General features: G+C 40.8%; 1 protein-coding gene and 2 long non-coding RNA genes across 6 annotated transcripts in view; 2 read left to right on the forward strand and 1 right to left on the reverse strand.

The window, feature by feature from the left end:
• The window catches only part of WAC (WW domain containing adaptor with coiled-coil), a 106,351-nt gene extending 99,635 nt beyond the window's left edge, over positions 1-6,716 (reverse strand). For 2 of the 4 annotated variants that reach the window (XM_065582913.1, XM_042858247.2), the window contains exons 1-3: positions 6,205-6,679; positions 6,037-6,073; positions 4,379-4,574 (exon numbers count right to left, since the gene is read on the reverse strand). In XM_065582913.1, the coding sequence (XP_065438985.1) occupies positions 4,379-4,574; positions 6,037-6,073; positions 6,205-6,235 (264 nt within the window). In that variant the 5' untranslated portion in view covers positions 6,236-6,679. Of the gene's footprint in view, positions 1-4,378; positions 4,575-6,036; positions 6,074-6,204 lie in introns of all 4 variants that reach the window. The other 2 variants (XM_024101010.3, XM_005290938.5) reach the window with 2 other exon arrangements.
• Positions 6,717-6,863: 147 nt separating this feature from the next.
• LOC112058879 (uncharacterized) lies at positions 6,864-20,710 on the forward strand. Its single transcript, XR_002888049.3, has 2 exons — positions 6,864-7,004; positions 19,458-20,710. It is a non-coding gene; the product is annotated as an uncharacterized LOC112058879 (long non-coding RNA).
• Positions 7,200-10,794, forward strand: LOC135981277 (uncharacterized). Its single transcript, XR_010598224.1, has 3 exons — positions 7,200-7,236; positions 8,449-10,285; positions 10,521-10,794. It is a non-coding gene; the product is annotated as an uncharacterized LOC135981277 (long non-coding RNA).
• Positions 20,711-26,978: the final 6,268 nt, after the last annotated feature.

Here is a 26,978-nt window from a genome sequence, read left to right on the forward strand (position 1 = left end):
CTGCTATCAGGTTTTTATCTGTCTGCCTACACCTGGGTTTTCTCCTCCTCTGCATTTACACCCCAGCCACCTACTCTTCTCTCCCAACTGCCCTGTTCATTTTCCCTGATGGTGAATGCCCACTCCACCAGTTGCTCACTTCCTTTCCTCCATAGCAATGACCCCCAAGAAGGCAAGCTGGCTCCTTGTTTCAATAGATATTTAGTGTCTTTTTGCAATGAATGTCCTGGACTCTTGGTAGACAAGCGAAGCCAGAAGCCTGTGACATGATATAGCTCTCTGCAAAATCTCTACAAACCCATCTAGAAACTCCTGTTATAAAATATTCCATTTTAGCTTTGATGGTTATTGTCAGGCCCCTCTGTTCAGTACTGATTTAGTTAGTTTGGCATTTTATAGTATTGAATATATCACATTCTAAAGTTTAGATCAATAATTTCTTATATCTAAAATTCTTCCAGTTTAAGTTCACAAGTCACTAAAGGTAATCAACATTAACTATTCCCATCCAACTTCAGTGAAGTTTTAGTATCTAGATAAGATCAATTGAATTAGTTTGTGAAGGGAAAAAATATAGTAGATGATCTAAAAGGTTTCATGTTGTATATACTAATATTGTTCAAATAATAAAATTTTAAACAGTCATCTATTCACCTGTACATTAAGAATATGACAAAAACCAAACAGGTTTTCACAGATCCTCAAACTTAGACATAGCAGGATGCCTGAGATCATTTCATATCAACTAATACCTGCTTTTAGATAGATTTGGAGTACACATGGCCAAAACTGAACTCCCTATCTAAATTCAAATTCTGCCTCCTTACATTTTCCATCGTTGATGACAAAGACACTCCGTCACTCAGGCATGACCTGGAAGTGATTTTTCACAACTCCTCCCTTAACCTACAGGATGTATTCAAATTCTGCATCTTCCTTTTCTCTGTTTTAAGTTCAGATCTTTTCTTCCCATTCCCACATCTAACCTACTCACCAGGCTTTATTACTTCCTCCTCTCAGGCTCTCTGAAACCCGTATCTCCCCCTCCAGTGCTCTGAAAACAACTGCTAGGATCATTTTCCTTGCCTGTTAGTCTACCCTGCCACGATACACACATTTTGAATCCTTCTATTGATTTCCCCCCTTTTCCACTAAGTCAAATTCAAGTTTCTTTTCCTCGCCTTCAAAATTCTTCATGACTATCTTTTCCCTGCCAACAATGCTAGCTTTAACTGCTCACCTCCCTCAGGCTGGCTGTTCCTAGGCATGGAATCCCCTCCTGGAACTGATAGATAACCCCACAAGACCCACATCTGTGACTCCTACAAGAAACTGGCCAACAGATAATAGATTATGGGCTGTATGGTACAGTTATTTTGTGCATTGTTTGTCACCATAGATTTTAAGCTCTTCAGGACAGGACTATGCTTCCACGTGTGGAGACCTGAATACAAACACAAGATAGTAATTTTGCCACTTCGCTGTGAATATTTGCTTTTATTCTGTCACACTCCAACAATTTTGTTTTTTTTTTTTTAAACCACTGGATGCACAATCACGTCACTTCCATTACCACTGGTAGTGTAGCCAAATTTTTATGCTGCATGTTAAAGGTGGATATATTTTAGTGTAGTCTATGTGTGACTTTCCTTGGGTGATAAGAGAAGGGAATATGTCAAAAGCCTGCAATAACCCTGGAATAAACTTTACCATTGCCAGAGAGACTGAATACTCAACCTAATATAAAAACATGCTTTACTTGTATTATACCAACACATAAGGCTTGCCCACACAGTTTGGGGTGGTTTTGGTATCACTATAATTACACTGATTAGAAACCAATATATTACAGTGGTACAACCTTCTACTGCAGATACAGTTATATACCAGTACAAAGATGCTTATATCCGTACATCTTATTTCAGGAATAAGCTTTATTGATATAAGCACTTTTATGTGTGTATAACTGCATCCATACTAAACGGTTGTACCACTTTATCTATACTGGTCTCTAAAACAATACAATTATAGCAGAACAAAACAAAACAAAACAAAAACCCTGTGTATAGATAAGCCCTTAATAAAGTTAGGTCAATTTTTGCTTTACCACAAAATACAGGACCAGATTCAGGACTGAATAAATTCAAAACATCAGCACATTGTACCACTTAGTCATCTGTTTGCTCAAAGAAGAATTGGAAACCAGGAGAGCGAAAAATTGAAGTGATTTTTAAAACTAACTTTAAAAGGAGAGGAATGGGTGAGTTTAGGCTTCTAGTTTAGTGTTTAGAACTCCAGTGTTGGATGGTGCATGTTGTTGAGTTTTGCTTTTTTTAAAACAAAACTTAAAGTTAATGAAAAAAACCATGGGATTATTTCCATTCAACTAATTCGCTTAGCTGTAGTCATTCCCTTGCAGTAGTTCCAATCAAAACATTCCAACACTACAATAATGAAACTGACTAGAAAATGAATAAATACAAAAGTGAAATTAGTCTATTTTCACTGCCTAAACTAAGAGAAATGCAAAGAATAAACACATTCAAAATAAGAGAGAGGAAAATGACATTACTAATTTTACTTCAGTTAATAGTCCTAGGTCCTTTTAGCATTTAGTAAAGTTTTTTTTTTTTTAAATATTCCATCTAACTTGACAATATCTATCCATTTAAACAAAATACTATATGTTCTCAGCAAGTTTTCTGTAACCCTGAAATTGGAGACATATGGGAAGTACTGAGATAACTTTACTTCTATATGGTATAATTAGTGACATATTGGAAAAATCAGCAGTATATTTTAGTGCAATTACAGTACACACTAGCCTGTATTTAAAATCAGGTAGCCCGTTACATTTATTGGGTATTATGATCATGGATGTATCAGCAACACCCTGTCAAGAAGTTCCAGTTGTGTCCAAACACCTAATTCCAATTCATAAAAATGATATGAGTATGCCATACATCTTAATGGTGTCAAAGTAAAATGCATGCAGTTTAAACCTTTGTATAACTATTTCAGAGCACAGATTTTATCCGCATAAATAAGCTCTGCCAGTTTGTTCTATGCACTTTGCTTTACTGGTCACAATTTAACATTATTTCACTCAATTATGCTATTTTTACGGAATGTAAGCTAGACATGATTTCTGAATACATAAATAATTCTTAGTTTTTTTATAACACAAAATCACTTCCATTTATTTCATTTTGTGTCGTTTAACAAACGCTCTTTATTCTGAAAGGCTCACATTCACTTATGCAAACATTTAGGACTACTTGTTACACATACTAAAAATACACGGTGTGTGTGACCTCTATCAATCATAACACACTGAATTTTTCACTCCAGGGGGGGGAAGCAGAGAACAGAAGGGGAAGTAGCCTTCTATTCCCTTTACATATTCCTGTATCTACACTACATTATCTCTCAACACCACTGTATACATCCATGAGGCCCTGCATCACCAATCATTCAGTCCAGGTGGACTTGAGAACTTGAACTTATTTCTCCTACTTTTACACACAGTGAGAATGGGTTAAATATTCAGCTGCCATCCCCACCTCTTCAAGTGCTCCTATATTGGACCTTGATCCTCCAAACACTACACATGTGCTTACCTTTACTAAGGTAAGTCCCATGGAAATCAATGGAACTATTCATGGTAGTAAAAAGTTAAGAAAAAAAAGTGTTAAGTGTTTGAAGGATCAATGCCTTGGGGAGCAAGTAAGTAGAACCAGAAACTAAACCCAGTCTCTTGAATGGTAGTGTACAACAGAAGCTTATCAGGCTGGCAAAGAACTTCATCTATCATGTACGGAACTGTAACATTTAGAAGAACAGCACATTAAAAGAAGAAAATTATTAATCCAAGTTAACCTGTGAGCATTTTCTTATGCCCTAACAAATTATAAGCAATTTAAACAACTGAACAACAGAAGAAGAGTAATAGTAACTGGAGATCTGATGCTTCAAAGTCTTTGGAAGAATAAGTAAAAATGTATTCTGTTTATGAAAAAAATCTAAAATGTAATCTAATTAAGATGTTACCATATCCAAGGCCTTTAGAAGTCAGCTTGAAAATGCAACAATACAAAAAAAAAAAAAAAATTAATCAGTCTCTTGGTGGCTTCATTGAAATCTACTACTTTTTAGAAGAATAAAAGAATTAGTTCAGTTTAAAAGACCCAGGGCAATTACCTCCAGTGGAAGTGATCACCATATTTTGGTCTCAGTGCAGGCTTCTCACCATGTTGTAAGGCATGTCATTTAATGTGAAGTTGTGCTCATGTCAGTTGTAACTATTTCACTTGTTACTTGAATAAAATTTAAGTCAGATTATTACTGCTTAAATAAAAGTCAATTAAAAACAACTCACCTCCATCCCTCTCTCTAACTCTGTGAGTATGCACATTTTTTGCTTTACTGTGCCCTGTGGTGTCACCATATTTGTTTTCAGGGCTATCAGATCGCCGCAACATTTTATTTGGTGGTGAAGGATCTGTGGTGTCTCGCATCTTGTCATGACGGTGATCACCACCACTGGGGTGACTCTTTGATGAGTATTTAAGAGTCTGCAAAAGATGAGAATATGTTTTTAATTGGATTTCATTTTTATAGCAGTTACTACTACTTCCAACTAATACAAATTCTAAATTTACAAGATATTTAAGATTTTTCACTTCCTAGTGTAAATTTTAGTGATAAAATTATTTCTAAGGTATATTTGAGTGACATATCAGCATTTTAAGAAGACAAGTAGCATAAAGCTTCCCAATTTTAATTATCCTATCTACAGTAAGAAATTCTATTCTTATTTAGCTCTTATATCATATTCCCCCACTGTGGGCTCAGAGGTGAATATCTGCTGTAATAGGATATTAAAATTAAACTGCAATTCCTTGAATTCTAATTCATCTTGTGCTATATACACATTCAACACTACTTAGACTGCTGACTTTCTTCTTTTTTTGGGAGGAGGAGGAGTTCAGTTACTTAATAAGTAATGGAATAAAAACAGAAGTTATGATTTACAAATACTGCATGAACCAGTGTATGCACTGCAAGTTTAATTCAAAGTCACTTAAGCTCACCCACCACCTTGAATTTCCAGAACAAACTTTATTTGGGCAAACGAACAACTAAGATAGTATTAAAAAGGATGTTAAACAGGGGAAGAGGGGTGTGAGGTAGTGTGGAGGGGAGCTTAATTTGTGTTCATTCTGAAATATTTACACATTGGAAGCAGCATTGATCAGCATCTTTCACCTGCTCGTTTTCACAATGCAAAGCTCTGGATGGGGAATGTTTACATTTAGATGAACTGTCACTAACAGCTGCTTTCAATTGTCATTTTGTTTCACAACTAGTCAGCCTAATGCCCAGAAATTCCAGAAAACAGCCCCTCAAATGTATCAGGAGAGCACAAAACCCCACTCCCCTACCCATGGGAATAGGTGTCCTCAAAAAAACACAGCTAGCACTCCCCAAGAACCAGGTTTTCAGGCAAGGAAGGGAGTATGTTATGCCTCTCAGAAATACAAGTAGTTTCTCAGTGGCATAAGGATTTGATGCAGGTTTCTGAGTGCAAGCTGCAGCCCCAGTGATCCGGTGGCTATAGTGTGCCCTGCTCAGGTCACAGCTCCCAGCAGGGACTTGGGGAGCAAGCCAGGGGCTTTCTCTGGCCTTTGGAGAACACGTTTTACTAACTGTTTTTCACTAAATGCGATACTGACTCATTCTCCCGCCCCCTGCCTTCTCCCGGCACTGAGGGCCGAACCCTACACAGGACCTCGCTAGGCCTCGCCTAGCCTCCCTGCCTCTGCCCCGCCAGGCGCCAGAGGGAACCGGGACCCCGCACCCGTCCCACATAGGCGCCCCCCTCCCCGGTACTAAGGGGCTCGTGAGTGGAGGAGGCGGGGAAGTGGAAGCACCGCGGCCTGCGTCGGCGGCCGAAGCCTGTGCTGGAGTAGCTCCCCCCCCTCCGCTCTCTCCCCCGCTCCTCCTCCTGGGCCTAGCGGCCAGCGCTGCAGGTACCTGGTAGGGCTGAGAGTCCCCCCTGCGGTCGTGACAGCTGGAAGAGAGAGAGAAAGCGACGTTAGCGAACAACCGTTACCGGCCGCCGAGGGGGAGGGGTACCACAAACATGGCGGAGGGGCTGAGGGAGCCCCCCGCGGGGTGGGGGAAAGGGAGGAGGGGATTTACCCATCACTGAGTCTCTGCTGTTTCCTCGCATACATTACCATCAATGCCCGGCCTGTGTGTGTGGGTGTGAGGGGACCAGGAGGGGACGGCCGCGGCCGGGCCACAGGCGCCGAGGGGGGGGAGGCAGCGCTCCGCCTCACCACTGACCGGGACAGGGAAGGGGAGGGAGGGAGGGGGCGGCTCAGGCAGCTCGGCTGGGAGCAGCGCTCACGGGCCCATCTCCTCTCCGCACAGCGAAAGGGGAGACGCCACAGCTCGGCCCCGCACACTCTGAGACACTGAGGAGCACAGACTCCTCCGCCGCTGCCTCCTCCCCCCGCTGCTCCCACCGCCGCCGCCGCTCCTCCAACTACATCCGGGAAACTCGGGCGACGCCTTGTTCGGTTAACGTCGGGTGTTTTCGGCTGTTTTCGGCACGCTCCTCCCACTCGGCCCCCGCTCTCTTGGGCGGCTGTGCTTTCGGGAAGCATCGACTATTTCCGCCGAGTCCAACGCCCTCACTCTTCCCCTTCGGACAACATCGGCTATTTCCGCCACCAGCCTAGCGCTACCGCGTAACGAGCTCCCCCAACCTTCGGAAAACATCGGCTATCGCCGCAGACAGCTCCTCCGCATTCGGAAGTTCTCGGGTATTTCCGTGACCCTTCACCCCTCGCCCTGCGGCCACTCCCGGTCGGAACGCTCGGAGAAAGCAGCTGTTCGGAGAGTCGGGCTGGCTGATTGGCTAAGAGCCCCTCGCCTCTTGGGTGGCATGGCGAGCTCCTGAGAGGCATGCTCCGCTTTGCTGCAGACAGCCTGGGGTGAGAGCACTGGTTACCGGTTAGCGCAGCCCGCTTTCCGGCTGGTGGGGGAGGCTCTTCGTCCAGGTTGGGTACAGCAGGGGCAATGGCGAGGGTCTCCCCCAAGCCCGACTGAGAAAGGGGAGGGTAGAAAGGGAACCATCTTGTGTACGTCCTGTCTCCTGGGAGGAAACTCGGGAGGGGGAAGGTTAAAACGGCCCTTTGGGAGGCTTGTTCCTGGCTGCATGGACGTGTGAGTGTGTCCCCTGTGCTGCCCTTTGCGGCGCTTGTTTGTCTCGCAGCAGCCCCAGTGGATGTTTAAGTCTTAAGACTCGAAGGCTGGGGCTTTGTTCCCGTCTCTGTTAGGAAAGTGCCTGAGTTGTCACCGCCATAGTTGCTGTGGGAGTTAGGTGGCAATAATAAGAGCCGCCCCAGTGGGGTTTCCCCTCTCAAATTGTCAGGCTTTTGGTGGCAGTGATGTTTGTAGCGTGCCACAGCAGCCACTGCTTGAAGGCCCGGAGAACACTCTCTTTGTCTCCACTTAGTAGTAAGAGGATGGAGAGCAACGAGGGCTGGGGTACATCCCTGGCACCCTCGCACCTGCAATCAGTTCCCAGAGCAAGCATGTAATGTTCATGATATGGCTGTTCTGTGGAGACAGTAGGCACTGTGACAGTGCTCTCATCCAGACTGCTCCCTGTATCCTCCTGAGGAGAGCGAAGAAAAGCAGCTCTCTAGAGCAGAGGCGGACAGCTAGCTTGCACATTAGAAAACATACTCATCTAATCTGAAAAGCTAAGTCTCCTTCTAACCCATGTCCACGTGCGTTTGAAAATAGAGTGTTGAATTGATTCACTATAGGCAGACCTGGGAAGTACTGTGAGTGGAGGTGGTACAGTACTTGTGGTTAAGTACAGTATCAGATGGAGAAAATGTCTTTCTTTATCCTTGACTTTGAGTGAATATTTCTAGTGACAATCACTAAATTTCTGTCCTCCATAGAAAAGACTATATTTGTAGATTACAGTTTTATATTTGTGACCAAGCACTGAAATTCTGAGCCCAAAAGGAGTTGTTTTTTTTCCAATAAAATCATGATAATAGGAAGCTACAGTGAAAATTATTGTGACAATTTTTCTGTAATGAAGGGTTAGACTTCATTATATGTAAACATTCAGTAACTATCAGAAGACACTCACTAAAGCACTCAGTAAATAAATGGAAATTCTGGAACCTTGAATTTTGGCCCTGATCCCTAGACAGAAAGAGGCTGGGAACACCACAGAAGTTGTATCCTTAGGTATGTTAAACTTAAGTCTGGGGAAGTTCCGGTTTGGTTTTGTTTTTTTAAAAGCAGAATGTTGTTTTACCATAGCTGTACCCTGTGCTGGTTTGTTAGTGGAGGGTTGTTCACAGAAGCCCAGCTACAGGCTCTTTTGTTTTGTTTTTCCTTTTTAAATGAAAGTGCTGGATGGTGTCGCTGAGAGAGGACTCTGAAAGTGGTGGCAGAGTCCACTAAGAGGGTGGAGCCTGGATGATGACTCAGCAGGGAGCTGTGCTGCAGGGTTACAATAATGAGCTGGTGAAATGCGTTGAAGACTTATGCATGCAAAGAGAAGAACTGAACAAGCAGATCCAGCAAGCGGAAGTGGAAAAGAATAAACTCCAGCATGAAATCCGAATCCTGTCTGAGCAACTGGAGTGTGTCTGTGAAAACTTGGCCCAGAAGACAGCCTCACGGAACGAGCTTGATAAAATCCTTGCTGAAACTGAAACTGCTTATATGAAGATTTTGGATAGTTCTAGAATGCTGCTAAATGTCCTGAAGAAGGAAGTGGGGAATTTAAACAAAGCTGCAGAGCTGAAAAGCAACGTAACCTGAAACGGCTAAATGCTTGGACTCTAACACAATTACAGTTCCTCTTGTTCAGAAATGAGGTTAGCCACAGAACCCTGTGATGAGCATATATCTGAGAAAGGGTTCTACCTTAACTTTTGTATATGTTTTAGCACATTTAAAATCATGGAAAATAATGTACAATACAGATAAATAAAGCTGCTGTTTTGCTAAAAATTTCTATATAGTTATCTAAACAAACCAGCACATATGAAGAATTACATAGACTTTGCAAATAGACTTGAGGAAAATAGGGGTCAAATTTTGGACCAACCAACTTTGATATTATGCCTCTTCAATAACTGTAAGAGAAGGTTAGCAAGGAAAGGATTCTCTTGATTTACCACTCAAGCCCTGAATGTTTACAACTGAATTTCAATCTGATTTATTAGTATTTCTTAAATCTGAGAGGAAAGAACACTTTTGTCTCTTTTCAGTCACTCCTATAGCAATGGCAAGAATACATGTTTATGACTTCTTTGAGAAATCCTATCCAGTTAATCCAATTCAGTTCTCTCTTACCTGGGGAACATTGCAACTGGGGCCTTGGAAGAAGGGATGGTATAAAATGAGTGGGCAGGTGGTAGATTCTGAACATGGACAAAATATTTGACTCCTTTTGGCTGAGTCAAGATGACGATGAATTTCAGCTGTTACTGGCCAAATAAAAATCTGCAAATAGTTTCCTCTTTTGGGGTCTGTTCTCTATCTGAAATGTGCCCATAACTCAACCTCAATATTATTTATTTTTATTAAGATGGCATCCAGAGACTGAGCAGTTTCAGTTGCTTTCAGGCCCACCTAAACCCCCTTTAAAATAAGCGGAACAGGAAGGCTTACATTAAAATAGTTAAATGAAAAAAAGACCTACTATTTAAAAGATGCTCTCTCCGAAAATTGAATTTCCGAAATTTAAGTTGATCATGTCCTTGTAAAGTGCATGGCAACTATAAACTTGCATACTGGGAGAGAATAGATCCCTTCATTTTTATAGTAGATGGCTATGTGTGGTATTCTAATAGGAAACAAACTTTTGAGTCTTTAGAACTCAAAACCATACATTACACAACTATTATTTATAAGGATTTCTGCAGCCCTTATCACTGTAGTATCTTTATACAACTTGTTTCAATGACAATTTTTTTACATAACTTTGTCAAAGTTGTTTGCCTACTGAGTTCATCTTAGCTGATGGTAAAAGACAGAACTGCCTGAAGACTTTATTTTGTATTCCCTTATGTAAAACTTCTATTACTCATCTATTCTAGACTCAAAAGAAGTTTGAAGAATATTGATGAATAGGGTGGGGGAGTTTTACATACGCACTGGAAGAAGAAAATAGTATTAGAGATGGCTCTCTAATTGTGAGGCTTTCTTTCGCATGTGATTAAAAACAACCTACCCTGTTTCCCCGAAAATAAGACAGTGTCTTATATTAATTTTTGCTCCCAAAGATGCGCTAGGTCTTATTTTCAGGGGATGTCTTATTTTTCAGAAATGAAAAATGCCTTATTATCGGTGGATGCCTTATTATCGGGGAGGTCTTATTATCGGGGGGATGCCTTATATTACAACGAGAGGCAAAACTGTAAGTAGGCCTTATTTTCGGAGGATGTCTTATTTTCGGGGAAACAGGGTAGTTTGGAGGGAAGGAAAGAGAACATGGCAGAAATCTCAATTCTAATCTTGTTTTCTATTTCTATTATTTACTAAACCTTTCTTTTTTTTATATTGCCCTGCACACTAACAAACTGTAGCACTAGCTTTGCTCTTAGATGTGCATGGAGGTAAAATTTTGCATGGTGCCATGTATCAGAGGGGTGTTAGTCTGTAGCCACAAAAACAACAATGCAGAAGTGGGGTTTTTTACTCACAAAAGCTTATGCCCAAATAAATCTGTTTGTCTTTAAGGTGCCACTGGACTCCTCATTATTTTTTCAGTAAAATCTTTGTTTCATACTGATTCAGTACATTTAAAGGAGTGCAGCTGTACTCTGACTTGTCAGGCAGCGTAATCCAAATCAGGAATCCCTCAGGTGCAAGAGCAAAGGATGTGTTGGTGCAAACTGTCTCTGGTTAGATTAGTCTATATTCCGTTTTATGAAGCAAAGTTTATATCCTCCTGATTCTCCTGTGTGCAATGCTGCATTTAAAAAAAAAAAAATCTCGTTGGGAAAGAATGACTGATCTAATCAACAATTTGTTCATGTACCGTTTCCGCTAGCCCCACTTAAATAATACAGGAGTGACAAAACTAGCCAATATCAGGGATACTGCTATTATTGTAGTACTATAACACTAATAAGGTAAAAATCCTGCTTCCTTGTTTTTACTTTAATTTACTTCACAAATTACTGCAAATATTTTTTGACTGAGTTTGAGCTTCTGTCTATCCATCTAGATGTTTGGTCTGCTTACCGTATCTGATCATGCTCATTACTTGATTGCCTTGTCATGCTTGTTATTGACATCACAATCTTAGATTTTTCTGAGACTCCAGATCAGCACAGCAAGGACTTCTGTCCCAGAGCTGCATGTATGTGTTCTACTTCATATTAGTAGACATTATTTAGTTGGAGTGGGACTTAGAGAATTTTAAGTGAAAAAGAGCTTGTATCATGAAAGTTCTGGTTACAGAGAACTCAAATGGCAGTTTCATACCTCTTGTGTTCTCCATGTTATTTGGACGGAGTGATTGAGGGATAATTTGTCAACAAGACAACTATATCATATGCCACAAGCAGTGTCTCCTATTACTATGTTTAAGCAATTAAACTTTAGTCTACTTTTACAGCTTATGTACAACTTTGGCTACTATGGACAAAATTGAAGTACTTGTGCTGATAGGTTTTTTTGTTTTTGTTTTTTTTAATGTTGTGATCTGCTTACAAAAGCAAGTATCTACCCCTGTTCTCCAGTATCTCAATACAATGGGACTCCAACTTAACTTTAAGTGGTCACATGCTGCTAACTGAAACTCCACTGAAATTAGTGGAAAGTTCCAATGTAGGGGGAGGGATAGCTCAGTGGTTTGAGCATTAGCCTGCTAAACCCAGGGTTGTGAGTTCAATCCTTGAGGGAGCCATTTAGGGAACTAGGGTAAAAATCTGTCTGGGGATTGGTCCTGCTTTGAGCAGGGGGGGTGAACTAGATGACCTGACCCTAATATTCTATGAAAAATCTATGAAATGGAGGGCAGTGTGTGACTTTCTGTTGGAGTGTTTTTGCCTCTTAATAGTGCAGATCTGTGCCTTTTGGTGAGATGTCAAAACCTTTTTATGTATAGCTCTTCTGTGTGAATTTTCAAGGCTTTTTGAGATACGCTAGAATCCTAACGTGCTTGACTCTTCTTAAGTGGCTGCAATCTGATTACAATACGAGTATGGAACATCCAGGAAACAGGCTACATCCTAACAAATTCAGATGTTAAAACAATTGCATTCTACACAGTGGAGTCTGCTATTTTAGGTGTCTAGTATTCCTTTGATGGGTTTTTGTTATCCCTGTGTGTGTATAAAAAGTCAGCATGTAGTCTTAACTTTTCACTGCATATCATCTGTATGTTGGTAGGCTTTTTAAAGTCCCGCTAACAGAGGCACATTGGGGATGTTGAAACAGGGGTTGATCAAAGTAGGAGAGAGGAAATGGAGAACTATAAAGATGCTGCATGTAGAAAGATGAGGTGGAGATTTTTTTAGGAGTTGTTCTTACTTAGAATAGATCCTGGGCTCTTGGAGTTAGGAACCCACATGAAAAAATGCAGACACAATAGGCAATGTTTAATGATTCTTCAGAGAAAAAAGCTAAGCCAGGATTTCTCTTCCTCAATATAATAATTTTACTGAAAAGGAATAGCCAAATGATGCTGTTTTAATATTAACTTTTTAAAATAAGGGTGTAACCTATCATTTAAATCAGCTTCTGTACCAAATGACTGGAGGATAGCGAATGTGATGCCAATTTTTAAAAAGGGCTCCATTGGTGACCCTGGCAATTACAGGCCGGTAAGCCTGACTTCAGTACCCGGCAAACTGGTTGAAACTATAGTAAAGAACAAAATTGTCAGACACATAGATGAACATAATTTGTTAGGTTTCAGAGTAGCAGCCGTGTTAGTCTGTATCCGCAAAAAGAAGAACAGGAGTACTTGTGGCACCTTAGAGACTAACAAATTTATTAGAGCATAAGCTTTCGTGGACTACAGCCCACTTCTTCGGATGCATCCGAAGAAGTGGGCTGTAGTCCACGAAAGCTTATGCTCTAATAAAAATAATTTGTTAGGGAAGCGCCAACATGGTTTTTGTAAAGTGAAATCATGCCTCAGCAATCTGCTAGAATTTGAGGGGGTCAACAAGCAGTGGACAAGGGGGATCCAGTGGATATAGTGTATTTAGATTTTCAGAATGCCTTTGACCAGATCTCTCACCAAAGGCTCTTAAGCAAAGTAAACAGGCATGGGATAAGAGAGAAGGTCCTCTCCTGGATTGGTAAAAGAGAGGAAACAAAGGGTAGGTATAAATGGTCAGTTTTCAGAATGGCGAGAGGTAAATAATGGTGTCCTCCGGGGGTCTGTTCTGGGACCAGTCCTATTCAACATATTAATAGTGCACATTAGAAAGCATAATCCCAACTATACATATAAAATGATGGGGTCCAAATTAGCAGTTACCACTCAAGAAAGAGACCTTGGAGTCATTGTGGATAGTTCTCTGAAAACATCCACTCAATGTGCAGCAGCAGTCAAAAAAGCAAACAATGTTGAGATTCATTAAGAAAGGGATAGTTAATAAGACAGAAAATATCATCTTATCCCTAAATAAGTCCATGGTACACCCACATCTTGAAAACCGCATGCAAATGTGGTTACCCCATCTCAAAAAAATATATACTGGAATTGGAAAGGGTTCAGAAAAGGGCAACAAAAATGATTAGGAATATGGAACAGTTTCCATATAAGGAGAGATTAAAAAGACTGGGACTTTTCAGCTTGCAAAAGAGATGATTAAGGGGGGATATGATAGGGGTATATAAAATCATGACTGGTGTGGAGAAAGTAAATAAGGAAGTGTTATTTACTCATAACACTAGAACTAGGGGGTAACCAAATGGAATTACAAGAACTCCTCACTTAACATTGTAGTTATGTTCCTGAAAAATGCGACTAAGTGAAACGATGTTAAGTGAATCCAATTTCCCCATAAGAATTAATGTAAATGGGGGGGGGCGGTTAGGTTCCAGGGGAAAATTTTGTTGCCATACAGTACAGTACTGTAGTTGGGAGGTGCCCCCGCCTTAGCCCACACTGGTACAGCCCCCTGGCTCTGGAGACAATGAGACAGGCCTGGGGCTGAAGGTGCTGTAGGCTAGGACAGTGGTTCCCAAACTTTAACAACCTGTGAACCCCTTTCACCAAAATGTCAAGTTTCGTGAACCCCCTCCTAAAAATGAATATTTCCAGGGATTTTCTCTTTTACCTGAGTATAAATTATAAAAGCAGTGATCTTGGAAATATAACATTTGTTTTTGACATGCTTATTAATAATTAATTATTATTTATCATTACACTATTTTTATTACATGATGAAAACAGCAACACTCTACCACGATCTCACTTTCGTAGCTTATAACAAGCTTATTCAAAGTGATACAAGACAAGGCTCCTATGTTTCATCAAGAAGTATCAGATGTGAAACAGCATAAAGGTATCTAAGAAGCCAACTCAAAGAGTTCCTTCTACACAAGCATTCAGGTCTTGAGTAGTTCAGGCAAACAACGCACGTTACAACAAAGCTTAAACTTGTTCTTCATAATAATTTTAAAAATAATACTAGCTGCCTATTTAATTTAAAAAACAGCAAAAAATATCCACCTCCCTTTCCATTTCTTATAAGGAGTCTTGAAGTTTAAATCTCCTCAGATGTGCTTGCTTTGATCTGCTTAGCTCTTGGAAGTCCAGGGGCTGCAGGTCCCATGCTGCCCAGGATCCCTAAGGACAGCTCTGTCCGCCATTAGGGAATTTTTTCCCGAGAACCCCCGTAACATTTTGCGAACCCCCACGGGTTCACGAACCCTAGTTTGGGAACCACTTGGCTAGGAGAAGCATGTTACACAGCAGCAGCTTCCCCTACTCTGCAAGCACCAGGGGTGGGGGGCTCAACCCTTGGTCCACCCACGCTACCTCTTCCCCAAGCCCCCACCCTTAACTCGCCTTTTCTCCCCCCCTCCTCCCTCTTTACTCTGCACGCTGCATCTTCGCTCATCCCCCCTGCCTCCTGCACACGGCAATCATCTGGCTTGCAACATTCAGGGGGCAGGAGGGAGGGGGAGGAGCGAGGACTCGGTGTGCAGGCTCCCCCTCCCTCCCCTGCCTCCTGCTCGCAGCAATCAGCTGGTTTGCGGCGTTGGGAAGGAAGGGGGAGCCTGCGCACAGAGTCCTCGCTCCTCCCCCCTCCCTTCTGAATGCCACAAGCCAGCTGATTGCCGTGGGCAGGAGGCGGGAGGAGGAGGGGGAAGGCGCTAATCCGTGGGGTCTGCCAGCGGGCGGGAGGCGCTGTGGTGGGGGGGTGTAGGAGAGGGGGGGCTGCCAGCTGTGGACAAAGCAGGCAGCCAAACGACGTTCTAGAGAAGCATTACACAACTTTAAATGGAGCATGTTCTGTAACTGAGCAGGGACGTAAGATCGAAACAACATTAAGCGAGAGGACATTAAGTGGGGAGTTTCTGTATTAGGCAACAGGTTTAAAACAAAAGGAAGTATTTTTTCACACAATGCACAATCAAGCTGTGGAACATCTTGCCAGAGGATGCTGTGAAGGCCAAGACTATAACAGGGTTCAAAAAATAACTACATAAATTCATGGAGGATAGGTCCATCAATGGCTATTAGCCAGGATGGGCAGGAATGGTGTCCCTAGCATCTATTTGCCAGAAGCTGGGAATGGGCGACAGGGGATGGATAACTTGACGATTACCTGTTCTGTTCATTCCCTCTGAGGCACCTGGCATTGACCACTGGTGGAGGACCGAATACTGGGCTAGATGATCCTTGGTCTGACCCAGTATGGCCGTTCTTATGTTGTTAATAAATTTTCACTAGTCAGATGTCCCTAAGGTCAGAGAGCTCAGCATGGTCTTGTCAATTTTTATGGCAGATTCTTCCCTCAGATTCACTGTTCATGCTCCCACTGAGGCTTCAGCCATTTTTCCCTGACTGTAACGAGGGGTGGGTCCTGTCATTATGTGCTGTCATTGACATCTGACGAGCAACTTTTCCTTTCTTACCCTGGCAATAAGATAAAGCATGACACCCACATTTCAGTGAGGGTTAATCACAGATTTGAATCACCTCTGACCTGTCTTATTTAAATTGAAAAATCATCTATTTTTCTCCATTGAGTAGTTTTGATGAGAGTTAAATGGGCACAGGGAACACAACCTACTAGCACCTTGGCTATTAATATAACTTGTGGGGCTGTCACGATATTAAAAAATTATTCTTGATTAATCGCACTGTTAAAAAATAATAGAATACTATTTATTTAAATATTTTTGGATGTTTTCTACATTTTTCAAATATTGATTCCAGTTATAACACCGAATACAAAGTGTACAGTGCTCACGTAATATTTATTTTTATTACAAATATTTGCACTGTAAAAAAACAAAAGAAACAGTATTTTTCAATTCACCTAATACAAATAGTGTAGTGCAATCTCTTTAATCATGAAAGTATAACTTACAAATGTAGAATTATGTACACAAAAACCTGCATTTAAAAATAAAACAATGTAAATCTTTAGAGCCTACAAGTCCACTCAGTCCCACTTCAGCCAATCGCTCAGACAAACAAGTTTTTTTACATTTGCAGAAGATAATGCTGCCCGCTTGTTTACAATGTCACCTGAAAGTGAAAACAGGCGTTCCCATGGCATTGTTGTAGCCAGCGTCGCAAGATATTTACATGCCAGATGCGCTATATCAGATGTCCCTTCATGCTTCAACCACTATTGTACATGAACTGTGACCATATATAGTTGCACCAAATCTTGTACAAAGGAGGTCAAGTAAGGTGTCTATTGAAAGGTTGTAATTTGCTAGTTATGATTATTCTGTCTGTATGTGTGTATCATTTTTGTATTTGAAGTTATGAATATTGGCTATGTACTTGTATCTCAATGTCTTTGATACGAAGTAGCCTCAGTGAAGCATTTGGTCAGCTTCTTGAGAAAGGACTTTTCTGAGTAATTGCCCAATCAAGAAATACTTAACTGACAATGGACTTTGGGAGACGCCAATCCACATCTGAGCTTTCCTGGGAACGTTCAAACTAACATGTAAACATTGGCGTCGGCCTGCAAAAAGCTGAATCATTCATGGACATGTGACTTGCCTAGGTGGCTACAAACTCCATCTTGTTGCTGTGACTTTGCACAGAAGAACAGAGGGGTTTCTGCCCACAAGAGAGAGAATATAAAAGGCCTGGAAGCCTCTCCATTTTGTCTTCAGGTGGCTCAAGAGATGGCCTCTCCACCCCAAAGAGATGCCTAGAAGAAACTGGAACAAAGGACAGTAACTATGGGGGTGTGAGTGATTGCTGGACCTGGACTAGGAAGGAGTCCAGTCTGTGAAAGAAGCTTATTGGAACATCTCTGGGGGCGAGATTTCATCTGCAATCAGTTTCTTAATGTATTAGGCTTAAACTTGCGTGTTTTGTTTTATTTTCCTTGGTAACTTACTTTGTTCAGTCTGTTATTACTTGGAACCACTTAAATCCTACTTTTTATACTTAATAAAATCACTTTTTGCTTATTAATTAACCCAGAGGAAGTAATTAATACCTGGGGGAGCAAACAGCTGTGCATATCTCTCTGTCAGTGTTATAGACGGCGGACAATTTGAGTTTACCCTGTATAAACTTTATACAGAGTAAAACGGATTCATTTGGGGTTTGGATCCCATTGGGGCTGGGCGTCTGGGTGCTAGAGACAGTAGCACTTACTAAGCCGTTTTCAGTTAAGTCTACAGCTTTGGGGGCATGAGGCAGACCCAGCAGATTAGTGTATCTGGCTCAACAAGGCTGGGTTCTGAAGTCCCAAGCTGGCAGGGAAGACTGCTCAGAGGTAGTCTCAGAACATCAAGTGACAGTTCCAAGGGGGTCTCTGTGACCCAACTCATCTTATGTAAGTTACACTTTCACACTAAAGAGATTGCACTACAATACTTGTATGAGGTGAATTGAAAAATACTATTTCTTTTGTTCATAATTTTTACAGTGCAAATATTTGTCATCAAAAATAATATAAATTGAGCATTGTACACTGTATTCTGTGTTTTAATAGAAATCAATATTTTGAAAATGTAGAAAAACAAAAATATTTAATTTCAAATGGTATTCTATTCTTTAACAGTGCGATTAATCGCGTTTAATTTTTTTGAGTTAGTCGCATGAGTTCACTGTGATTAATCGACAGCTAATAACATGATGTAGAAGTTCAGGCTTGCAGAATAGGGTACTCCAGATAATTTAATCCTATCTACAGGTACCCAGTTTAGTTTTTTGGGTACTATAAGAAGAGCAGCACTTGATTTGTTTTATATTACAGAAGTGCGTTGAGAGACAAGGTCTGAGAAACAAAAGAAACTTTCAGTGTTTGTAATGGTGTCAATCAGAAGATGCTTGGGAAAGCAAACTGTTTTTGTTCCATTCCTTTACATAAGCTCTTTAGATTGTATCTACAATGTAAACAGTCTTGTGTACAATAGATGAGAAACAGTAACCTTAGCATAGTCAAGAATGGTTAGGCATCTTGTCACTTTAGTAATGTATACAAAAATAGTGGTGTAAAATTTATGAATTTTGATTGTGTAGTGTTGTAACACTGCTACTAGATGTGTATAGTACTATGAGATCATTCAAAGAGGGTAAGGTGCATCTGAGAAATTTGCTTAACTTGAACACTATCCCTTCAGCAATAGAAAAATGTTATACTTGGCATTTTTCTAATATTTCTCATCCACATTTCTGAGTGTTTTATAACAGTGGTAAGTATCCTCATTTTTTACAGGTGTGGAAAGAAACACATATCGCTGTAGTGAATAGCCCAAGTCTATGCAGCAAGTCAGTGGGAGTGATGAGAATAGCATTTAGGTACCAAAGAACAATTAGGGTTAGCCCTTTATTTCCCATTTCATTTTGAATAAAATCATGATGAAGAAAGGGCTGGGCATGGTATATTTTTAGTCTAGCATCACAGACATAATTATTGTCCTGAGCTTATCCTGCTTGGGTTCTTGTGCTGTATTGCACTCTTCTTCCCATCACTGCTATCAGAGAGCTCTTTTACTAGCAGGTAATGAACCCGAAGTTCTCCCTGTTATGAGAAATATCTTCCTGCTGGGACATGAGACATCTTTTTTTTATTTGCGTGGAACATGCAGACTAGTTGTGACCATTTTTATTAAACCAGGTGATGGAGTTATGTGTACTTTTACTCAGTTCAATCAACAGCAGGTTTCTGTAAAGCAATTGTTTAATTCTGGGGCAGTCTGGATAATGCTTGTCCAATTTGTCTATACAGGGAATCCTCGGACTTACGACGCCTGACTTGCATCAGACGCCACTTACGACACTTTTCAGTTGACTGCCCGTTTTGCCCCTATGATGCTTGTTTCGCCCTTAGGAGGAAAGCCGGCAGGGAAAACAGCACACATCACATGCTGAGTCTCAGCCAATCACTGATTTCACTGTTAAAGTTTTCTGATTGGCTGAGCCCAGGGCCGGGAGCCAATCAAAAACAAGTGGCAAGGCTACCCGGCAACAAGCTATCCTGGCCATGGAAGCCAATCAGACAAGCAACTGCAAGGAACCCACTTCCAGCTCCATTCATTATAATGCAACCACAAAATTATTTACAAGCAACTCTGTAAAAAGCAAGCCCAATTCTGCGTAGTATGTTGCCGGCATTCTGAGCAGCTGCCTGCCTTGCTGCCTTTCTGCCCAGTCTGACTTAAGATGCCCAGTTGCTGTTCTTTGTGATTCTGATTTTTTTTTTAATGGCAGAAAAGCGTAAATCCGGTGCAGGTGATGTTTCTTCTAAGAAATACAGAACAATTACTATGGAAACAAAAATGGACGTCATTAAGAGATCCGGAAAAGGGGAGACAGCAACTGAAATCAGCAGAGCTTTGGACATCCCCCGAACGACTATCGTGATCATCCTGAAAGACAAGGTTAGAATTCAGGAACATGTCAAGGGCTCAGCTCCTATGCAGTCAACTGTGATAACTAAGCTGTGTGTTGGACTCATTGCGTCGGTTGAGAAACAGTTACTTGTTTGGCGGAGGATCAAAATGAATGCCGAGCTCTTGTGAGCTTAGGCATAATTCAGGAAAAGGCTAGGAGTCTTTATGAAGAGCTAAAGAAACAACAGGGGGAGAGTTATACTCATGAGCCCTTTAATGCAAGCAGGGGCTGGTTTATGCGTTTTAAAGCCAGGGCCAATTTGCCCAACATCAGGATCTTGACGACAAAAGTGTTAGCTGAGGCATTTCAACATTTGGAAGCTGCCATGTCCCTGTTGGAGGAACATGGCCCCAACATTGAACGCAGTGCATCTGTGAATAGGGGCATATCCAACATGTACAGCTGCTACAGAGAAATTTACAAGGAGAAGAGGAGAACATCTGTTCAAACTTCCTTGGACACGTTCTTTAAGACTCCAGAGAAGCCCCCAGCCAAGAGCCCTTCAAAACGTTCTAGAAAGTCAAAGCATATATGATTTTATATGTTTATTTGAATGCTGTTTACCAAATAAATACATTGATGTTGCTACATTAGTCATCTATAATTCATTTAGTACCAAAATCTGGGTTATTATGGTGAAAATAGTGTATCAAGCCTTGGTTCAGGAACCAATCCATCCTTTTATACCATTGATTCCTATGGGAAAAGCGGTTTCGACTTACGACAATTCGTTCCTCAGAATTGAGTTGTAAGTCAGAGGACTCCCTGTACACGTTTTGCTTTGTACAACAAAGTACTTTAATGTAAAACGAAGAAGAATAAGGAAAAGCAGGTGACTAACCTTGCTTCTTTGATATTTGCTGTGAGAAAGGGCCCTTCTTTCTTATGTACTTTTCCCTAAAGAATTCCTTCCAGTGCTGCCCCCTGTCCAGTTCAATCAGTGGGAGCACTAGAGCAAATAAATAAAGTTCCAGCCTTTCATTCACTGTATCATCCAGACATGTTCTGAACAGGGTTAGACAACATGGCCGAAGCACCAGTGACTACTGCATACCTCTTCTGTACTAGCAATTCCATCCCTGGAGCCTAACTGGTGGTAGCAATGGTGTAAAATGAAAAAGGTTAAATGAAACCAGCACAAGCGCAATCAATTTTTTTTTTATTCCTCAAGCGGGTTTTCAAGGGCAGTTGGTTTTTCTCAATTTTCCATTGATGGCACATAAGGGATGTGTTTACAGTGAGCAGGTTTAAGAACTGAATAACAGTTGAAGGAGGCATGTGTGGATGAGGAGGTGATGAAATCCTGGACGCACTGAAGTCAATATTAGTTTTGCTACTGACTTCAAGGGAATCAAGATTTCATCCAAAGTCTCAAGAAGGCTGTCAGTATCACTTGTGAGGAGAGAGCCTTCCGCCCAAGTCAGATGTTATAACTGAGTGAAATATTCTTTTTGACAATTATTTACCATGCAGCAGTGTCATTTGCATGATTGTAGCTAAGTTTATGAAAGCGCTTACACTGGCTTGTGACTGTTGCATTAAGCCAAATTTTGAGAGGTAAATTTATATTTTTCCATGGGTAATCCATTCTTCAGCACCGCCCAAGACCTAGGCCTTTGTGAATAATACAATTTCTTTTTAAACAGTTCTGTTCTGAAACATGATTTTGTGCTAATTCCCCCCTCCCCCCTTAGTCAATCACAAATCTGCTCCCTGTATGTATTCAGAGTCAGATCTGCTTTCTATAGCTACAATGTTTGTACTGTTTTTTTATTTGCATTGGTGCTACCAGTCCAGTACAACTTTGAGAGAGAGAGAGAGCTCTGTTGTGTTCTGGCTTGGGCATGAGTTCCCGTTCCAGGAGCAAATTCTGTGGAATTCGAAGATAGCTGCATTGCAGGTGTAATTTTAATTACGGAATCTGGTGTTTAATCACAAGCAAGAAATAACATAGCTTGTGGGGGGTTTTTCAGTAGCTTTTTGCAGGCCTGAAATTTACTAAAGCATTCTTCTTACTTGCACACTAACAAATTTGATCTGGAAGTTGACTCAAATATGGAATCTCGTGATGCCATTTTTACACAGTTAATATTCAGAGTGGAATCACACTTGAAAGATATGAGACATAAAAAAACTTAGGGAGAATGTTTTGGATATGTACTTAGGCAGTTGTTCTCTTTAACAGGAATGCTATTCAGTAATGATTTTAACTGTTTATGGCACAATAGAGTGTGGATTACTTGGTGTGTGTGTGTGACAAATGCAGGAGTGCTCTTCAGTAATTACTGTTCCTATATCTTGTCACCTGTGTAGTATTAGCGACAAGGTGGGTGAGGTAATAATCTTTTATTGTATCAACTTCTGCTGGTGAGAAACAAGCTTTCAATTACCTCACCCACTTTGTCTCTCTAATATCCTGGGACGGATATGACTACAACTGCACTGCATACACCCTGTGTAGTATATCTGAACCATACATTGGGGCGAATATCTCACCTAGGGAAAGGAGACCCTTTTGAATAGTCACCTAACAGCTTACACTTAAGGGTCCTAAAGGACAGAGCTAGAGTGAATAGCCTCAATGGCTTTAGCTTCCTCTTTTGGGAAGCACCCAAACCAGTTTGAATGAGAGAAATAGACAGAGACTCAGGAGGACATGGGTTTGCTAAGGATCTATAAATTCTATTCTGTTCCTGTAACTTAGGTGGAAAGTCTATCTACCTTGGCTGATAGTGAAACATAAGATTAAATATGCCTAAAGGGAGTTTGATTTAAATTTGTGGAGTTTTTTTCCTCTAATGCTTTGTTAAATAAAATACTTTATCTTAAGAAGGCTGTGAGTCAGGATCACTGATCACAGGTTGCTGAAGGGAGGAAATATAGGTGCCTGAAACACAGTCAGGTGTGCAGGATGGTAAATGGTCTGAGTGGAGGAATAATGAGATTCCACCCTGACAGGTGAGAGGTCAATACAAGAGGCCAAACACCTGAAGTGGCTGCACTCAGGGAGAGGGTGTTATGTATACATCACAAATCAAAATGTAATTGTACTCCAGGTAAGCATAGCTGCATTAATTTTAACTAGCTGTGATCCTTCTTGGGGGTACCCTGGGCTGTGAGATACACTAAGGGCAGGTGATAGTGAGGTGAGTCTGTGCCTACCAGGGGTCATCTCCCCGACGCCATCGGCTATGGGCAACTCGAGCCCACCTCTCTAGGCCTCACAGGCCCCACTGTTTATCTACAGGTTAGCAATAGGTACACACCAACCTCCAACCATCAGCCTGGAGTGTCTAGCCCCTATTCCACAGGAAACTTGGTTTATTCACAAAAAGAAGAACAGGAGGACTTGTGGCACCTTAGAGACTAACAAATTTATTAGAGCATAAGCTTTCGTGGACTATAGCCCACTTCTTCGGATGCATATAGAATGGAACATATATTGAGGAGATATATATACACACATACAGAGAGCATAAACAGGTGGGAGTTGTCTTACCACCTCTGAGAGGCCAATTAATTAAGAGAAAAAAACTTTTGAAGTGATAATCAAGCTAGCCCAGCACAGACAGAGGTGGTAAGACAACTCCCACCTGTTTATGCTCTCTGTATGTGTGTATATATATCTCCTCAATATATGTTCCATTCTATATGCATCCGAAGAAGTGGGCTATAGTCCACGAAAGCTTATGCTCTAATAAATTTGTTAGTCTCTAAGGTGCCACAAGTCCTCCTGTTCTTCTTTTTGCGGATACAGACTAACACGGCTGCTACTCTGAAACCTTGGTTTATTCAGTTTCACTGCTTCCAAATTACCAGTCCGCCTCAGATCAGCACTCTGCTTAATACACAGCACTTAGATATGTTTATAGTGAAATTAAGTATGTTTAGTAGGGCTGTCAAGCGATTAAAAAAATTAATCGCGATTGATTGCATGATTAAAAAAAATTATCATGTGATTAATTGCGCTGTTAAACAATAATAGAATACCATTTATTTAAATATTTTTGGATGTTTTCTACATTTTCAAATATATTGATTTTAGTTACAACACAGAACACAAAATGTATAGTGCTGACTTTATATTTTTGATTACAAATATTTGCACTGTAAAAAACAAAAGAAATAGTATTTTTCAGTTCACCTAATACAAGTACTGTAGTGCAATTTCTTTATCATGAAAGCTGAACTTACAAATGTAGAATTATGTACAAAAAAACTGCATTCAAAAATAAAACAATGTAAAATTTTAGAGCCTACAAGTCCACTCAGTCTTACTTTAGCTAATTGCTCAGACAAACAAGTTTGTTTACATTTGCAGGAGATAATGCTGCCCACGTCTTGTTTACAATGTCAACTGAAAGTGAGGTGCTGATGACTGGTTCTGCTCGATAACCATCCAAAGCAGTGTGGATCGACGCATGTTCATTTCCATTATCTGAGTCAGATGCCACCAGCAGAAGGTTGATTTTCATTTTTGATGGTTCGGTTTCTGTAGTTTCTGCATCGGAGTGTTGCTCTTTTAAGAATTCTGAAAGCATGTTCCACACCTTGTCCCGCTCAGATTTTGGATGGCACTTCAGATTCTTAAACCTTGGGTCGAGTGCTGTAGCTATGTTTAGAAATCTCACATTGGTACCTTCTTTGCATTTTGTCAAATCTGCTGTGAAAGTGTTCTTAAAACGAACATGTGCTGGATCATCATCCGAGACTGCTATAACATGAAATATATGGCAGAATGCAGGTAAAACAGAACAGGAGACATACAATTCTTCCCCAAGGAGTTCAGTCACAAATTTAATTAATGCATTATTTTTTTAATGAGCATCATTAGCATGGAAGCATGTCCTCTGGAATGGTGTCTGAAGCATGATGGGACATATGAATCTTTAGTGCATCTGGCATGTAAATATCTTGCGACGCTGGCTACAACAGTGCCATGAGAACACCTGTTCAAACAAGAAGCGGGCAGCATTATCTCCTGCAAATGTAAACAAACTTGTTTGTCTTAGTGATTGGCTGAACAAGAATAGGACTGAGTGGACTTGTAGCCTCTAAAGTTTTACATTGTTTTGTTTTTGAGTGCAGGTTAGTAACAAAAAAAAAATCCACATTTGTAAATTACACTTTCACCATAAAGAGATTGCACTACAGTACGTGTATGAGGTGAATTGAAAAATTCTATTTCTTTTGTTTACAAATATTTGCACTGTAAAAATTACAATAAAAAAATAATATAATGTGAGCAGTGTACACTTTGTATTCTGTGTTGTAATAGAAATCAATATATTTGAAAATGTAGAAAAACATCCAAAAATATTTAATTTTCAATTGGTATTCTATTGTTTAACAATGTAATTAATCGTGATTAATTTTTTTGGATTAATCACATGAGTTAACTGCGATTAATTGACAATCCTAATGCTTTGTTAACAAAAACATAGAGATTCAAGTAATAGTCCAAAGTATTGTAAATACAAGATTAGTTATAAAATCATAACACATTCTAGAGCTTAGGTTTAATTAACTAGATGCTTTCATGTCTTGTATTGCTCTCCCAAAATCATTCCAGTGCTCCACAGCCAGGTTGCCTGTGACCCTCCTTTCATGAGACAAGCCCACTGTCAGCTTGCCTCCTTGGTGAAAGACCCAGTATGGATCTTTGCTCCCCAAGATACACCAGAACAATCCTTCGTTTTTATTTATAAACAGGATCCCACTCTCCTGCTGTTTGTTTCAGCTTGTAGATTTTCTTTCTTGTAGATTTTTGCAGTCTCTTACTTTGCCTGTGGCTCATTATGCAAATAGGCATACACTGTGAGGCATACAATATACAAATGACTGGACAGGGACACAGGTGTCTGTTACCTCCTGCCTAAAAGGTACATTTGTGAGGTGTGTCACCTTCTGGTGACCGCCTTAACTCTAAGACCTCAAGAAGATACTTTTTAGTATAGGTACTGTAACACGGTATACTGACTCATGAGCTAACTCAACCCTGTGTCACTCTGAATACCTACCAGTATATAGTAATTGGGACCTAACTGGAAGACAGGTAGTTGACAGAGGGTGTCAATTAACTGAGCAGAGCTTTACCTGAAGGGCTAATTGAAGGAGAAGCAACCCCAACAGGTGGGATGATATGAATGATAGGAAGTAAGCCCTAGAGAGGGGAAATCCAAAGGAAGGCAGAGGGCTAACTGCTGTTCTGTTCCCTTTCCTAGAAGCAAGTGGGGAAGCTGGCTATGGAATGTGAATAACACTACAAGCTGTGGCCTGCTGAAGGAGATATGGAGTGATCGTGGCCTGTGGTTAGGGTCTGAAAGGACTCTCCAGGAGACACCCCCATGATAGATGCATAACTCCTTAAATATTATCTGTGCATACATTTTGCACTGATTATAATGACCAGTGGGCTACTGGCTCTCGATAGACCCCTCAGATGCCACACTTTGGTGAACTATTTTGCATATAAATAATGAGGAGTCCAGTGGCACCTTAAAGACTAACAGATTTATTTGGGCATAAGCTTTCGTGGGTAAAAAACCCACTTCTTCAGATGCATGGAGTGAAAATTACTGATATCTGTAATTTTCACTCCATGAATCTGAAGAAGTGGGTTTTTTACCCACAAAAGCTTATGCCTAAATAAATCTGTTAGTCTTTAAGGTGCCACCGGACTTCTCGTTGTTTTTGTGGATACAGACTAACATGGCTACCCCTCTGATATTTTGCATATATCCAATCCAGGGGATCCCTGTAAAACGCTACATACCCCCTGTGCCCTCTGCCAGTTGGCAGCAAGGGATCTGTGGGTCACGATAGCTAGCACCGGTAACAATAATGGTGAAGTTAT

Source organism: Chrysemys picta, chromosome 2 (genome assembly GCF_011386835.1).
Source record: "Chrysemys picta bellii isolate R12L10 chromosome 2, ASM1138683v2, whole genome shotgun sequence".
NCBI lineage: Eukaryota > Metazoa > Chordata > Testudines > Emydidae > Chrysemys > Chrysemys picta.